At 38.2% G+C, this 18,346-nt stretch overlaps 1 protein-coding gene across 2 annotated transcripts in view; it reads right to left on the reverse strand.

Annotated features, from left to right (window-relative positions):
* Positions 1 to 18,346, reverse strand: part of cplx2b (complexin 2b) — a 47,813-nt gene that overhangs the window by 20,708 nt on the left and 8,759 nt on the right. The window contains exons 1-2 of one of the 2 annotated variants that reach the window (XM_061237089.1): positions 10,252 to 10,400; positions 6,949 to 7,115 (exon numbers count right to left, since the gene is read on the reverse strand). In XM_061237089.1, the coding sequence (XP_061093073.1) occupies positions 6,949 to 6,979 (31 nt within the window). In that variant the 5' untranslated portion in view covers positions 6,980 to 7,115; positions 10,252 to 10,400. Of the gene's footprint in view, positions 1 to 6,948; positions 7,116 to 10,251; positions 10,401 to 18,346 lie in introns of those variants that run through there. The other variant, XM_061237090.1, reaches the window with a different exon arrangement.

Below are 18,346 nucleotides of genomic sequence, written 5' to 3' on the forward strand. Positions count from 1 at the left end.
AGAATTAAACAAAATGAAAAATAATTTATTCAGAATCCCTAATAGCTACATGGTGGGAGATCACATCCCATCCTGTGTCACTCCTTTGGAATTGGTCAAGGGTTTTTCTGCTCCAATGAAACATCTAAGCACTGCAGGGAGGTGGGCAGAGGCTGAGGTATAGGAGGGTGACCACGGTAATGACAGAGATTAATACATGCAGGGTCCCCCTGCTTAATTATAAAATCCCTTTGGTCTCGACGGCGCTTGGTACCATGTGGCTCCAAAGCGCTGGCAGCTGTTTGGGGAGGGCGAGAAAAAAATGGAGAAATGATCCAGCAGCCCTCATACAAATCATCTCTGCCCTTCACACCAAGCCACGCTCTGGCCTCTTCCCTGTGGCTTCAGGCCTCTGCTCCTCTTTCAAAGGAAAACATAGTTTTCCCATTGAGCAGCGGAAGAAGAAGCAGGGTTACCTTACGGGGGAGAGGGGGCGGCACACTGTCATGCCCCGAGCCATTCAAAATGCAATTAACCCGAGATCAAATAGGTTCCAGGAAGGGTTAAACACTGGAGCATTTCCTATTCAAAGACACTGACAAATTGGGTCCCCGAAAGGACAGTGTAAATTTGCTTCAACAATAGTCCTTCACAGAACATCTGGCTGCACAGAGATAAGTACTTGCTTTAAGGGATTTTGTGCTGGCAATTAGGAATTAAGAGGAAGCTTTGGGAAAGGCAACTGAGTGAGGATGAATGGGTAGCGGTTTATTGTGTGTGATGCCACCGTCCTTTCAAGTTTAAAAAATTAACGTCGTTTTTTCTCTTCGTTAGAAAATGAATGATGAGATGAGAAACACAGAAGCTGAATTAAGGTAAAATAAGCCAGCAGCTATTGACTGTGTCATTTTAGTTCATTTGTATTTAAAATAAAATTTAATTATTGAGTAAAATTACCCACAGTCCACCTTCATTCTCCATTAGTTTCAATATATAGTTACCTGCTGCAAATTTCACCCGTCTGTGCTTAATAAATTCATGTATTATGTGTGCCTTCCAATGACACTTTAAATATGTGTAAAAAAAAAAAATGCTTCTACACACTGAAACATAATGGGGTTGGGTATTTATGTGTGCCTGTATTGGGGGGGTGGGGGGCGGGATTGTAACCAAAATCAAGGCATGTCCCTGGTAAATTATGTTGGATAGTCTGGTATGTTTTACATTTCTTGTCACAAGTTACAATTTCTGGCCATGGACTGGACTCATCAGCAATGTACTTTTGATCTCCGGTTGTACTTGTGCCATCCCAGTTCTTTCATCATCCATGGCTTCACCATAGACAGAAGAGAGAAAGCCCTGGTCTTTGTGTGTGCAGACTGCAAATGCCTGAGGGAGACTGCCTGAGTGTTTGGGTAACTCTCCTCCATTGTAGAGCTTGAATAATGTAGGCCATCTGACTCCTCCATGCCTCCACCCAGCTTTAAATATTCATGCCTTTTGCCTCTCCTCATGACTAAATGTGCTCTTCCAGCCTATGGCCATCTGGAGACACACTCACAGCCTCCAGTGCCACCAGCCCAACGTGGAGAAGGACCCCTCCCCCCACGTCCTTTTTCAAGAACCCTTCAATAGGACTGCACAAGACTGCCACTCTGGCTGAAGCAAAACGGCTTCTCTTAGACAAATCCAACAGCAACATAAGCACAACTGCCAACCAGTCTTAAATGGAAATGCTATTCAGAAAAGAAAAACCCAAAAAACATCCTCACGGATTTGAATGATTAAAAACCTATTCTAAGTGACCTATGGATTAAATTAAACTGCCAAGTCAAATCAACAAAAGTGGCACCAACAACCATTCCACAGTCAAGGCCTGTTTAGACTGAATAACAACTCAACCTCTTGATCCAGGCTCTTATGCATTGTGTTACTGCCACACAATTGGCAGATTAGAAACAGTATTTGCATTAACATGCTGGTGTACAGGTCTACCTAATAAAGTGGTCACTGAGTGTCATATTACGTGTGACAGATGGTGGATTTTTTCCAATCAAATTGCACTCATTCAAGAGTTGGTAGGTTTTACTTATTCCAGAGGTAATTCATGAAAATAGCTATTGTACCGTTATCCTATGATTCACTGTGTTTAATAACCTTAGTTAATACACCATAGCAAACTTGCTTCCATGTCAGTTAATTTATTGTGTACCACCCACCATTTGTCCAAGCAGACAAAAAACTGTTTGAACAAAGAACCGGAGTACCTCTTCTTATGTAATATTTGCTCTTGAAGTCCATCACTTAAGACATTTGTACTTCATCTCACACAGCTCATCCTTTACATAACTCATAGTAGATGCCTTGAATAGGAATGAGGCCATCTTATATAATAAAATGTGCATTCAATAAGTCTGGGTAGAATTTAGCACTAATTCCCACAAAATCAATTCTATATTTAACACAAAAACATTTTCCAGTTCTGGTAATGATCTAGGAAGTATCATTTTTCTCAGTAAAAAAACAATAACGAAATGAATTGAAAAGGTTCAACATCTATGTAAAGATGCACCTTACTGTAGCAATGGAGATAAAGGAATAAACACATATAATTCCACCATAGAATGGGGAAAGGGGCATGATGAAGAGTTGCCCTATAAATAAACGTAATGTGGAGCCTATATCTTTGTAGATGATTGACCTTATTTTTCTAAAGAATTCAAAGTTATCATTTTAAGCAGCCGGAACAAACCCTACTTGAAGTGCTGGCAGGGTGCTAGTTTTTATATATTGGCTCTTCTCTGTGTGTTAAGCTCATATTATAGATAAGTGATGAATGAAATGCTTCAGCAGGCTTTCAGCTTTCACAAAAACAATGCAGGGTGTGTGAGCAATCACCCGCATCAGTACTTAATTATAACTGCAGCCTCTGTTGTTGCTGGGCTGACTTTACCACTGGTAGGACATGTTGTATCATTCATGAAGGACACCACAGCGGAGATATTCACCCCTCTTTTACCCTTTTTTTGATCTCAATCCACTCTGTTTTCAAAACCACTTCAGAATGTTGATTCACGTACTGTAGAAAAAAACTAAAAATGTTAAAAAAGGTAGTGTTTGGGCTGCCTTAGCATCTTAAGTGAACTTGAGAAAGCAACTTGGTTGAACTCTTTATTGTAAAAATAAATAGTGCAACCAACATTAGGTTATGTTAACTCCTTCTTAACAAAACCTAATGTAACATAACTTAATGCAGCTCAGACATGAACTTTCTAAAGGAAGAATTGAGGTAAGAGCGGTTGTCTGACAGTCAGAGAATTGCTGGGTTGATCCCCTGCCCTGGGTGTTACAAAGTGACCCTGAGCAAAACAACTAACCCCAATTTCTCCCAATGAGCTTACTGGTGCCTTGCATGGCAGCCTTTCACCATTGCCGTGTGTTTGTGAATGGATGAATGAGCGGCATTAATTGTAAAGCGCTTTGAATATAAGCCCAATATAAGCCTGAAATGCAGTCCATTTCAAAAAATGAACAAATTAAAGTAATTCATAAAACAATAATTGGGGTCAATAGATCATTAAAATATAAAATAACTGGTCACAATTAACCAAAAGGTTTTGTGCTGCATTCCAAACATAGCATAGCCCGTAATTCATTAATTAAAAAAGTTCACTCCAAGGCAAGGACCCATCAACATCACCCGTTGAGCCTGCGCAGACTTTCAAAGGCCCCGAAAAGGATAACAGTGATGCAGTCAATCATTCTCACCAGGCTGTTCTACACAGAGCACAGCACCTGTGTAAAACAGCGGATATTTGCAGGTTGCTTTAGGATTGAGAAGTCAAGGGCACTCCACAATAGTGCAGGGGGACAAGCATTCCATTTATTTCTGATGACAAACTGTTGTCATGGAGCATTTGTCATGGCAACGTGGATTTGACTGAGGAAGGGGAAAGGGGTTGGGGCAGAGCAGGTTGAGAGAATACAGGACCTTGCTTCCTGTGATTCATTAAAATCCCTCTTATTGTTTACTAGTTTGAAGAGGATTCTCCAGTATTTTGCCCCAGTTAGAAGGACTAGATGTGTGTGGGTGTGGAATATATGCACAGGGAGTGTTATGTTGTTTGCATGAATGAATTTTCTCATGATTATGAATTTTAAAATACAGTCCCCTCCAAAAGTATTGGAACAGTAAGGTCAACTCCTTTGTTTTTGCTATAAACTGAAGACAATTGAGTTTCAGGTCAAAATATGTATGTGAGATGACAGATCTTTTATTTCCAGGTATTTTTATCTCGACTTCGAAATAAAAATAAAAATAACTTGAAATAACTTAAAACATATAACCTTTTGTATCAGACCACCACATTTCTAGGCGAGCAAGAGTATTGGAACATGTGACCTGATTGGTAAAACAATAAATAGTCCTGAATGTCTACTCTTGGTTTTAGCCTTGGGTTTTGCCTGTGAAGACCGCATTTGTGTTAGAAAAGATAAACCAACACGATGACCAGAGAGCTGACTTTGGGAGAAAAGCAAGCCATTTTGAAGCTTAGAAAAGAGGGGAGCTTCAAAAATGATCAGAGTCATTGCACAAGCATTGAGGATAGCTTGTACAACAACTTGGAATGTCCTGAAAAAGAAAGAAACTGCTGTCGTACTGAGTGACAGGTTGACCAAGAAAAACAACAGCAGTTGATGACAGAAACATTGTGAGAGCTGTGAGGAAAAACCCCCAAAACATCAGTCTGTGACATCACAAACAATCTCCACAGGGCAGGGGTGATGGCATCTCGGACAACCGTTCAAAGAAGACTCAGAGAGCGGCAATATAAAGGCTATACCACAAGATGCAAACCACTCATCAGTAGTAAGAATCAGAAAGTGAGATTACAATTAACAAAGAAGTACAAAGATGGGCTACAAAAGTTTTATGGACTGATGAGACCAAGCTTAACCTCTACCAAGGTGATGGAAAGGCCAAAGTGTGGAGAAAGAAGGGATCTGATCATGATCCAAAATATACAAACTCATCTGTAAAGCACAAGTGTCATGGCTTGGGTTTGCATGGCTGGCTGCTTCTGGAGTGGGCTCACTAATCTTTATTGATGATATAATTACTAGCAGGAGGATGAATTCAGAAGTCTACAAAAACATTCTGTCGGCCAACTTATGGAGAAATGAGTCAAAACTAATTGGGAAGAACTTCATCATGCAGCATGACAATGACCCAAAACACACTGCCAACAGAACAAAGGCCTTCATTAGGGAGAAAGGGTTTAGACTGGCCAAGTCAATCACCAGACCTTAACTCCATGGGTCACAGGCTTGATGCAGTTATGTAGCAAGGGATATGCTTTTATATACTTTTGCTCACCTAAGAATTGAGTGGTCTGATCACAAAGGTGCTATGTTCTAAGTAGTTTAACACATCTAGGTGTAAATACCAGGAAATAAAAGCTGAAATTCAGAACTCTTGTCTCGTGTTCATATTTTTATCTCAACCATAAATGTATTCAGTGCATTGCCAAAACAAAAGAACTGGCCTTGCTGTTCCAATACTTTTGGAGGGGACATCAAGATTGAATCCACTATTTTTAGTTAGTTTGACTATTATTTATTACAGCCACATGTAATGGACAGCTGGAACTGTTGTCATACATTTTGTGTGTGTGTTTGTTGTGTGCGTGTGTGTATGTGTGTGTGTGTGTGTGGCGGGGGGGATCATTAGCCATACAGTCTACAACTGCAGACTGCCAGAAGACCATATGTCCTCAATCCTAAAGAACAACCTCCCTGCCCCAGAACTCAATGAAATTAATATAAGCACTAAGCTAAGATGAAAAAGGTTATCAGATGGCCAAGGTCTCCTTTGAGAAGGCCATTTGCGGCCTTTGAGGCTGTTGGGTGAATTGAAAGGGTATAAATCTTGCTTTATTACTGCCAGCCATTCTTCTGATTAATCTGGTCCTGGAAATGGGATTTCTCGTTGACCCCAAAACAAAGTGCCCTCAAAGAGACAAGAATATCCAGTGTCTGTTTATAACACTTAGCACTCCAAGGATGGATTGTCATCTTGTGGAATCAAAATCAAATTCACAAAATCCCAAATCAAGATGATTTTCCATTTTACATCGAAAGTCTCCAAAGACACCCGAGGCCTTATAAATTATATTTTACATTAAAAATAATGAAATATAGGTAGCTAGCTAAAAAGTGTACTTCCCTCAGGTTGTAATTCCCTATATCATTAGTGGAAGGCCTGTTGGGACCTCATGATCAATGACCTATTTGGCAAGTGGTTATGAACATAATGAATGTGTTAGTCAGTGAGCAAGTTAACCAGTCAGCTGTCCAGACGACTCAAGACATTCAAGACATTCATGGTGAGCTATGTCTGCATTCCATTTAGTTTGCCAACTGTGATTTATTTTTAAAGGTAAGTGCATTGAAATGGTCAAATAATTGTCTACTTTTATTCTCTCAGTGTTTTCCCCATCAGCGGCCATTTTTGTTCACCGTGCGCTACCTTTTCAAACTGTTAGCTAATGTTCGCTAAAATTCCTGGAAAACATTTTATTTATTTTACGTTACCGACAAAATTAATGTTTGCCATCTTGAACATATTTCAGCCATCTACAGAGCCATCAATAGTGATATTATGTTGCTTATTATCTTTCGAGTCAATAATATTTAAAATAATAAAAACATAAATGATCTTATTTTGAACTTTTATATGGGAACTATCACCATATTGTGAATTATTTGCATCTAATGCAACTCTGTATTTTCAGTATTTTATTTCATTTTTTTGGAGAGGAAATGCCAGTATTTGCACATACCCAAATATGTATTCTTAATGTAGCCACAATGTAATGTAGCCATAGAATGAACGATATGAAGATATAAGGAGTGTATCCATGACCATGATGGGTAACAGAAATACAAATATAAATCTAAGGCACTTACCACCTAAAGCTTGCTTCATAACAAAATCCATAGTGTGTTTGGTTTCCCGAGTCTTCTAAAAGCTGAAGTGAAATTTGCACACAGCCACACTTCTTTCCCAAATAGAAATCTTCTTGTCTTTTTCTTTCTCTTGTGTGCTTCCTTTCTCCTTTACAACTTTTTCACACCTGTGAAGGAAAAAGAAGGAAAGAATATTCATTATTTTTAATGGATAAAACACACATAATCACCAAAATTACGCACATATGCACATGCACACATACACAACACTTTTGCTTTTCACACACTTTTCCTTTAACAGACTGTTCCAGCTAATAATGAAGCCACATATACAAGTTTGTTGGAAAGTATAAATTGCCTACAACACATTTTTAATTGTCTATTAAGAAAAACTTTTCAATGCCTCTATTATACAATACATAGATTATATTTGTATCGTCACTGCTTGAAAAAGCATGAGCATGAGTCGATTCTGAGCTACAGTATAACTGAATGTTGGGTCTGTCTAAAATGATCAAGTCAAGGGCAAGTTTAAAATAACGGTACTGCACCTTCTACTATACAATGGTACACATTTAAATGCATTTCTCAACACATTGTTAAATGAGATAGAAACAGTTTAAGTTGATCTGGGAAGCCAGAAGTTCCCTGTAGGTCCAGTGATCTACAAGGTTCCCTCAATCTTCATCATTAGCTACAGTAACTTTGATTTAACAGTTGACAGCTTGTAAATATTTTTTGAGAACACAACACAGATAGCATTTTCTTTTGCTTGCGGTTGCCATAGACTTTTATGCTTTTCCTAATTATGTTGCAACTTAAACTTACTGGATGACAATTTCAGTGGTTTTAGGTTTTGCACCATCACAGGCAGGGGGTTCTTTGCACCTCCACCCCACCCCAGTTATTATCTATTTTTGTAACTGGCAGTATAATGCAGGATCACTTTATATTTATTAATGTTCATTTTCTTTTCTTAAAACATTTACATTCCATTATGTTGATTTCAACAACAACCTCATAGTTAGAGAACCAAATATATATATTTCTTAATAGCAGAAAAGATGACCCGTACAGGAAACGGAAAAAAGGAGTGATTTTTCACCACTTTGAATATTGATTTTGAACTGGAATGAAATGATGGCAATCAAGGAAATGGCTTGCGTGTTGCATCTTTAAGACTACTCTCTAGTGCACTGTTAGCTGGTGGCCTGCAGAGTATAGTCTTGAGTTCGTCTTGAGCTTTTATGTTTCCATTACCAACACCACCATTGCCAGATTCAGGGCCACCAGGGGTTATTACTCAGGCGTCTGTGGCACCAGCTTCATAAACAGCACCGCACATTTGATGGATTTTTCAAACATAGTCTTAAATCTGAGCTGTGGAAATGCTTCCAGTTTACCCGCCATGTAAATCATCCAGGGGTTAGGGGAGGTGAGACAGTTCCAGGACAGAGACTGGTCCAGACAAGACGTACTGCATCTTAAAGTATGCCCCGGTATCAGGATAAAGCACTGTGTATGTAATTGATTTGTTCATGGTCATGATGTCACCCTGCGCCCCCCAGGTAGGAGTGCTTCCATCAACAAGTCATATGCATCGATTCAATTATATAGCTGAGGTAGAGTAACATGCATATATGGGCGACATCACTGTTGTAGAACTTTCAAGATTTTTTTTTTTTTAAATATTTTTTTCAACCAACGAGTCAAAGAGCAAGCCATTGCTTTTTTCAGATCGGACTCACCAAGATGCAATCCACGATTTCCTTCGATAAATTAAATTCCTTTCGTTTCACTCTCTAAACGTTATCTTTGTAATTACAGTCAACAGACTTGTAAATAAATAAAAAATATCTGAACCTACATTAGAACACACAAAGGAAGGGGATGAAGCAAGCGCATGCCCGCATTTAAGGGAGCATTCTCTTTGTCGGGTTCTTTGAACTCTGGCTTACTGATAAACCTTAAAGCCGTTTTAGAATGTCTGTTATGCATTTCAGAAATGTGCAACAAAGACAAATTGGAAAGCAAGGACAGACTTTGGCTACTACTGATGATTCCGCGAAAACCCGCAGGTTATTCGCCGCTTAACTTATTTGTTGACTATTGGACTGTTAGATTGCAATGAGCATACGTCGTCAGGAAACGCTTCGTAGTCTATGGTTTTTAGCCTATGGATATTTTATATCAACCAGGGATATGCAATAACGCATTTTCCACCAACAATAAACAAACATTACAACAAATAGGCTAACAGTAAAGGTAAACTGGACATTTTCGAAATTGTAATGTTCTCGGACGTATTTACTCACAAACATCTAGCCTACTGGAATATAGTTCAGAACCATGATATGTTTCGCGCGCATCCTTCGGGGCTTGTCTTATCGAACACATTTTGCCGTGCGCGATGTACAAAAGCCGTTTAGCCTACACGATGAAGACCTCTGATGACAAAATTACAGTTAAGACCATTGTGAATCCATGTTAAGATCTTACTATAATGTCGTGACATTATTTAGAGAATTTGCAGTTTACTCTGGCAACTGCACATCAAGACTACTACTACTACTACTACTACTACTACTACTACCACTACTAATAATCATTTAGAAAAATAATAATAATGCACGCAAACTGGCCGTCCCATATTATAGCCTACAAAAGTGACAAAATCGGTCTATTAACGCCGCCCATTCCTTCCCGTTGCTACAGGGAATCAGAGACGTTCTTACTCAGAAAGCGATTAACGTAGGGTTAACGCAGCGAAGCATCATATTTTCCAGGAAATGGTATAAATGGCCGATGAAAATTGGAACACTCGGAGACATTACATGGTCATTGGTTATTAAAAAAACATTTGCGTCAAGCGAAACTGTAATAAACACACATAAGCATAGTAGCCTATTACTCTGTACTATTAGCCTTACCCAAAAAGAACACATTGCTTAACTAATAAACTGTACCTGGACAGCATTAAAACAGGTGTTTACTTACATCGAAGCACATTTTGAATGAATCAAAGCTTCTGTTTAAATTTTCGATTAACTGCAAAGCGTTTACCATTATCTCAGATGCAAACCGTGGAAATTGATATCGTATGCATAGCCTATACATCTGACAAACCCTACCACTTCATAACCGCACCGCTACCAGATTGACAAATAAAGAAGACAACATTCCTCATCTCAAACAATGGTGTTCTAAAAAGAAGGAACATTTTCGAAGTAGCCCAATTCATCATGTGTTGATCCCTTCTATTTAGAAACTTTGCCCGTCCACACGGTTTCGTGAAGTACTGACCTTGCTATAAGATACTATTTCCAGTCCCCAATACCTCTCAGCGTATATCCAAATCGTCTAGTCAAATTCGTAGCTCTCAAATCTTCTTCAGATTACAACCTTCTTGACACAACTACCTACAGCCACAACCGTCTCTCTCTCTCTCTCTCTCTCTCTCTCTCTCTCTCTCTCTCTCTCTCTCTCTCTCTCTCTCTCTCTCTCTCTCTCTCTCACCTTCAAATTCTAACCTTTCTTACCACTCACTCATTCACACACACACAGAGGGAAAGGAGAGAGATGTACTGTATATGCGTGCAATAAGACAAATGATTCTGATGGCAAAACTAGTAGGCAGCGCTAGAGTATATGCATTATGTCGATCTTTACTAAGGAATTACGTCGTTTATTCTATTGGACGCAGTCTACGTTATGCCATAAATTACCAATTACTCATTACTATACAAAATAAATATATAAATAAATAACTAAATGGTATACATTCTCACATTTGCACGCAGTAAAATGGTCAATGTTAAATCAACTCTTACATGCATATGTACTCTGTTTCAGTTGAATTAACATTAGACATTTTACTGTGTACAATGTCACTAATGTTTAGGATTTCAAAACCATTTGGTAGATTGTTTTTGCTTTGGTTATAAATGATAAATATTAAGGAACACTACACAATACAGAAACATATTCAAGATTTTTTAAAGATTTGCAATCTAAAAAGTCACATGTGCTAAATAACTAAATATGTAAGCACTGAACAAAAGAGGATGATGATCCTCTGCTGTTTCTTGAAGATGCAAGTGACATACTTAATGCTACATTTAACAGTAGGAAAAATACGACTGTTTTAATTTTCTAGTTGAGTATAATGGAACACTACGACACTATAAACTTTACTTTGCACAATTGTCAATTGTTGTCACATGTATCCGTCCGTCTTCCGCTGGTTGTCAACCAGCGGAAGATAGAAGGTTGTGCTGTATGGTGTTGTTGGCTTGTTATTTCAGTAATGAGGCTCTTTCTAGTTCAGGCCTAGTTTGATGGGCTGATTCAGGCCAGGCCATAAAGATGTCAGGTTTAGGTGGGTTTAGGCCTCAGATAGTTCAAATATCAGCCTTTATACATGCATGCAAAAGCACAATTCACCCATTATGCCTCAGCATGATTTTAAAAGATAATTGATTTTTACAAGGTTAACAGTAGCAGGTCAGGCAAATAGAATTATCTGGATACACACAGGAGCTACCTTCACTCCTTTATCCTGTGTCCACTTGGCAGCAAAAAAAGGAAAAGTTTTGTGGACAGATGAAGCCAAGATTGACTTGTATCAGAGTGATGGCAATAGCAAAGGATAGCAGTGCTTGTAGCAAACTTACTACCTTGCTAGCCGGCTAGTGAACTCATAGGCCAGTAATCATGGTGGGAAATCTGTTGGTGGTGCTGTTGGATGTAAAAGCAACTATTCAGTCTGTATGCACAGTGACTATGCCTCAACAATTGCTGAACCCCCCCCCAAACCCTCCCCAAACCTGAAGTCCTATTTTCCTATTTGGCCTCTTTGGACAGTGCTTCATCTCACAGCAAGGCAATGATCCCAAATATACAATGCTTTCTTGATGATGTTCCAAACAGTTGTTTCAGTAAATGTATTGTTGGGCCTATGTCTCTGACTGTTTTTCGAGGGTGAGTCTGACTGAGTCATAATGGTTTCCTTGACTTTCATTGGCAAATTAAAAGCCTCAGGATGACAAATGATAATAACAGACTCCAAAGGCAATCAAAAGCCTACATTTAAGACTAGATACTGAAAGCTTTCTTATACTTGCACTAAGGAAGCAATTTAATACAACTGACTAATCAGAAACAGCTGACAAGTCAAATGTCCAATTACTTTGGGTCCCCTAAAATGAGAGGGGGGAGGGGGGCTATGTATACTAAGAGATTACAGTCTACACTTTAACCTAATTTCAAATCCAATGTCCTGGAGTACAGGCCAAAAAGACCAAAAATTGTACCACTGTCCAAATATTTACAGACTGCACTGTAATATATATTATATATAATATACATCTCTATTGGTCAGTTTGCGTTCCAGCCATGCCAATATCCACGATATACGCACGGCTAAATGGAATGTTCAGATCTTTTAACCTAACGTTGTCATAATTTTACCACTAGTAGCCTACCAAAGTAAAACAAAATTAGTGATTTTCTTCTCGGGGATTTGGAAAGGAGTAGGATAGAAACGAAAAAAATTCAACTAATGCAACATCCGACGCTATGAGTTCTTTCATTAACTGCACGGTAACTGACAGAGCCCAGATAAACGTCTACAGGAAAGGCAAATCACTTGTGTGTAAGTGCCATCAGGTGTAACGTAAACTAGCAAACTAGCTATCTAACTTTAGTGCAGTGGGGATACAGTATTGCTAGTTCTTAAGGTTAATACCATTGCTTAGCTTGTGGAGTGGGGATACATTATTGCTATCTAACGTAGCAATCAAAAAATGTGCCTACTGTTCAGCGGAAGAATACGTTTACCATAAAACATAGTTCATAGGGGTAACCGTTGTATAAAATCGTTATGGAACTCGAACCTGTGGTATATCGTGGATATTGGCACAGCTAGGGGGTGTAATGCGTTCCATAACTCCAATACCACATGTACTCGCGTACAATGAGCTGAAAAATGCATTTTAATCCAGAAATGGATTACATATTTCTTCTATTGCAGGGACTCACCAACTGTGTCCATTCAAGCAGACGTTTCCACCGAAGCACACCAGTACTCTGGGGCAAAGTGTCAGTTGTTTTGATCAGTGTTTTAGCTAGAGGTTTGCTGCCCTTGCCTTGCATATCAAAACATAAACGTGTAGGCTACATTTGCCATCTGCGAATTTAGCGAAACTGTGCCAAGACAATATAGGAACTAAGTTTACAATGTCAGACTACAAAGAAGACATGAACATCTGCTTGGGTGGACACAGTTGGTGAGTCCCAGCAATAGAAGAAATAGTTCTGCCTTAAAATGCATTTTTGAGCTCTGTTGATGTTCGCAAGCGACTGTGGCATTTTATTTGGAAAGAGACTTTGCTGTTAATTTTTTCTCATGTAAATTGTCGCCGCATTGATTACCAGAAATGGAGTGGTACATAGAGGTCCATTATATCGTAATGAACTCTATATAAAAAGATGTGACATACAGAGAATTTGTTACATCGCAGAAAAAACTATTTTGATGATTAGACATTTCTCCTGGTAGGTGGAAACATGCTTTCATTTTTGGGTGAACTGCCCATGTAATTGAATCAACCTCTCTTGATGTCCTTGATTAGGGGGATGTAATTCATAGACATGCAGCTTGTACTAGTCTGTGTCCACTAGATCATCCCACCCTTTTGTTTTTACGCACTTATCATCACTATGTCTCATATAAAAAAAAAAATTTGTGGCCCTCTTTCTCTGCAAGAAGAGATCACCATTTCGGCCCTCTTTCTCTGCAAGAAGAGATCACCATTTGTACCTACTTATTTACCAAGCCCTCCTTCATAAATTTGTTTTGAACTCGGTAAAAGTGCTTTTTAAATGTATGACCCTCAAACCCTGAATGTATTACACAAGGATTTCAAATTTTACATTGTTTTAACTCTTTTGTCAAGTCTCTGATCTTTAACCTTCATTACAATGGAGTGTAATTGCTTTTTGTGATCTTTATCCTTTATGGTATTTATTTTATTTGTATTTATTATTCGTTTTATCACTGCAATCTTATTTCTATATTTATTATGTTATTTAAAAATTATGAAAAATTATTTTATGTTTTATAATTGTTCTTTTGATGTACTTTGAAGTTTGATATGTATTTCAACAACCAGTGTTGATACTGAAAGGCGATTATTATAAAAATGACTTAAAATGAAGAAATAATTCCTGCAACCAATGAATCTTCTCACTGGATTTTTTTTTTTTTTGATGTGTGACCAAATTCAGAATTTGAATAGACAGACATTTTAAGTAGTTTCCTTTAGCATTATAAAATAGTATCTAGCTAATATTTAATGTCAAGAATCTCTATCACAAAACATAACAGTTCACCTTCAACAATCAGTCACTAACTTTCAATCTACTCTGTGTGATCCCCAATTCATCAATTTCAATTTAATTCTTCACTTCACATATTGTTGATGGTCATACTGTCAACAAGTGCTATTCATTGAACAGTTTACCATATATGCCTACCACATCATCCTGTCAACAGAGAGTTTATTCCCTCTACGTTGTTTGTCTGAATTTAACAGAATACATTTTTCCCCCGTGATGTGACACATTTTTCCCATCATGTGAAATGGAAGTGCATTTATGTGATAAAAGCTTAAATCCGTGTAAGTTCCAAAAATGTCACTCCAATTTATAAATATTTCGTCATTTTCAGGTCTTTTATATGACTAATGACTGGTGTGATTTGTGAGTGCTTTTGTATTTGATAAATGACATATATTTTATGAAAGATAAATACTGTATGTTCATTGATAACTACTGTAGTATGTTAAAGCAGTCCTAAAACCTGTAGACACTGTTAAAAAAACAGAAAAGTTCAGTTGCATTTAGAATATAAAGTACTATTAAAACATGGAAATACGTGACCTCAAATAACCCCCCCTCCCACACGCACACGCACAAGCAATGGGTTCTGGGTTTATTTAGGGCCATTCCCAGAGGCCAAATCAATTATAGATGGGTGACGTTATTCAAACAGACATACAGTATGTGAACAGACTTTGTCATTTGGATTTACTTAATGTTTCGAAAATACATACATAAGCGCTAGACTGCACTTCACACTCCTGCTAATCAAATTTTTTTATTATGCAGTATCTTATGTACTTAACCAATTTCATATAGTAAGAAAAACATGTAAACCATCATACTTTTAAAAAAGATATATTTTCTCAGAGATTCATCATAACAGAATTCATCAAAGAATAAAATAATTTCACCAGGATAGGCAGATAAAAGCCCAATATTTGCAGGGAAATGTTGAGCATAGATATGTTGGTTTCTCCATGTATTGGGGATGATCACTTAGCCTCAGGTCTGTGAACCAAGGGAAACATGGTTCAAACCAGCAGGTATGTATGCTATTATGGTGTGTAGTTTTGAGGCAGTGTAACAGTGTAACAGCACAGAAGCCATATCAGCCCTGGACTCAAACAGATGTACTTCTGTTGCAGAAGTGTGCCTCAGATCTCTATAAGACTTACTGGAGAGCAAATATATGGACTCCTCCCTATGCCCTTGTCAGCTAACAAGCAGATTCTGATATTAAAACATGTTACTCTTAATTAAGATGGAACTACTTGCATAAGCAGATATGGAATATATTGTCAGGAAATGATGTAGCATTGTTGAACAAGACTGTAGAATGATGCTACTTCATATGTTCATATAACACTTCATTTTTACTTTTGACATTGTTTTAACTGAATAATGGCTTGATTATTTATTTTATTCAATGAAATATAGAAAGAAGAACATTTTAGTAAAAATTCATGTTTGGAGATCTCAAAAAACAATCTAGGGTGCCTAAGACTTTTGCACAGTATGGTAGAGAACCTGCTTTTCCTTCAGTGACCTTGGAGCAAGGGCACAATATTCACCTATTGTGCAGCCTTCACCTCCTGCACACTCAAACAGACATGATGCCTCTTGTCCCCTCCTCCCCACCTTAATGCAAATACCATAAACCCTAGGCAGTGCTGCACAAGGGACACATAGTATTGAAAATACAGTGAATAATAATGATGGCGTTACTGCTTTTTTGTGCAAACATATATTATGGCTAATACAGTTACTGTTCCGGCTCACTGCAAAGTGAGGAGTAGTCTTAGCTGCTTTTCAGTACAATGTGTTCTTACTGAAATCCATTCTGAAAATGTCTTTGATGTACTTCAACTGTGACAGACCTATACAATTTGGCTGAAATAATGGAAAAGGTGTATCCAGGTTAGCTAGCTATCTGGAGCACATGAAACCTACAACTGGTATAAGAGGATTTTAAACAAGTGCTTTATATAACCTCCCTTTTTCATGATAACAGACTGGAATGCTCCAAGGCATCCTATTGTCTCTGAACTGCAAAGTGTTCTTATGGGAATGTAGTATATGCACAGTGGGTATATACTTTTATTTCAGTACATTTACTCTAATGTTTCAATGTTTAATCAATTTTTTTTTCCAGAAAACCACAGGTGCCAAACTTATTTGCACCCCTAAGAATTATTGTAAATAAAATCAAACAAAGTGAAATGTACAAAGGCAGCTCTTACTGAGCACAATAAACAAAACCAAGCATCTTGCATTTAACAAACCTCATTGGAATTATGACTGGAAGCCTAGTCATAATTAGGAAGCCTAATGTTTTGGCCATACACACCATCGACATGTTTGGCAGCAAAATGGAAAGCATACCTACGGTCAAATATGACGGTGGGTCATTGAAATTTAGCTGCCACTGGTCTGGTGGCACCATGTATGATCATTGGCACAGTGAATTCAACAAAGTACCAGGAAATCTTGGCAGAAAATCTGGTTGCCTCTACTAGGAAGCTGAAACTTCGTCATAGGTAGATTGTCCAGCAGGCAGGAGCTCTTTAAAGATTCAAAGTCACAGCTGGATTTAGTGTTTCACCAACCGGGTTTGATTACACAATACAAAACTGCAAGAAATGCTCAGCAAGCTCAAAGCAGGTACATGTGACAAATATGGCAAGTAAGCATTATTGTCAGCTTCTTGCCTCCCCCTCCCCTGCGTGCACATACATCTCTTGCTGGAAACCATAAACCAGAAAGAGAATAAACCTGGCAAACAATATCAACATGGCTTTTTATTCATTAACCTGACCACTTCCTTGGGCAGCTGTCCTGCGCGACTACAATTTTATCAGCAGCCTGAATGTAATGTCTCTTTAAGTACCTAATGTTTTTATTGCGCCTGAAAATGTTTCCATTTCTACAGTACATTTGCAGTCTGCTGAGAGCCCTGGTCAGAGAACAGTACAGCAAGGAAAAAGAAATGGACATAAAGGTAATGCTGGAATATTTTCCAGAGCATCGCTGTTTCAGGTGCTTTTACATGAAACTATGCTGCTTTGCAAATGCCGAACTGGAAAGTCTTAGGATGTTGCCAGGATAGGCTCTGAAGGGTGATAAGTGTGGTCACATCCGTAACCCCTGTGGCAAGCTGCCCTTTTAAACCAGAGTTTAATAGCTCAGCCAAGCAGGGCTTGAAGGTGGAGAAATCAATGCCCAGAGATAGATCCAGGACGTAATGCTCCTCGTAGCTGCCGAGAGGTATTAGGCCTAATCACGCAACGCTGGAGTGGCAAAAACAGACACTTCAGGCCACTGGGGTCTGCTTCCACATCAGCAAAAAGAAAAAGCAAAAAACTCCTTAAAAATTGAGTTAATGCAAGATACAACCAGTTGTTTTTATTAAGTTAAAATGACTTTTTATTTTTTTCATTGAAATTTAGTTCACAGGAGCACCTCTGTTTTCAAAATTGACTCAAAACCTGTGTCACAACACACCCCATGTCACAACAGACCCCATTCTCCCCTAATGTGCTAATTTTGATCGATTTATGAATTATTAATGTCTTTACTTTGCAAAGAAGCTCTTTGTTAAGTTCTGCTTAAGTGTCCGTCTAACTGGGTTAGGGTAACCCACATAAGGACTGTGTTCGAAACCGCATACTTACATACTACTCGTACTGATTTTCATTGAAACGTAGTTTGAGTAGTATGCTAAGTATGTGATTTCGGACACAGTCAAAGAGAGAGTGTTCCCTGCACTTGTTAATCCGAAGAACCAGGGGCGCAATTATCAGTTTTAAGGAGTAGACTTAAAAAAAAAAAAAAATGTGTTCTTAGCCTACATGGGTTTGTTGAATGCTCGATTCTGATTGGTCATTGGTAACAGAATGCGTTAACTTCTATATATCACTCTGCACGTTAACTCACCGTGTATTATCTACGAGAACACAATGGAAAATTCGTTTCATATGAATTTATTTGGACGAATAAAATTACTTTAAATCAATAT

This window comes from Conger conger, chromosome 3, assembly GCF_963514075.1.
Source record: "Conger conger chromosome 3, fConCon1.1, whole genome shotgun sequence".
Taxonomy (NCBI): Eukaryota; Metazoa; Chordata; class Actinopteri; order Anguilliformes; family Congridae; genus Conger; species Conger conger.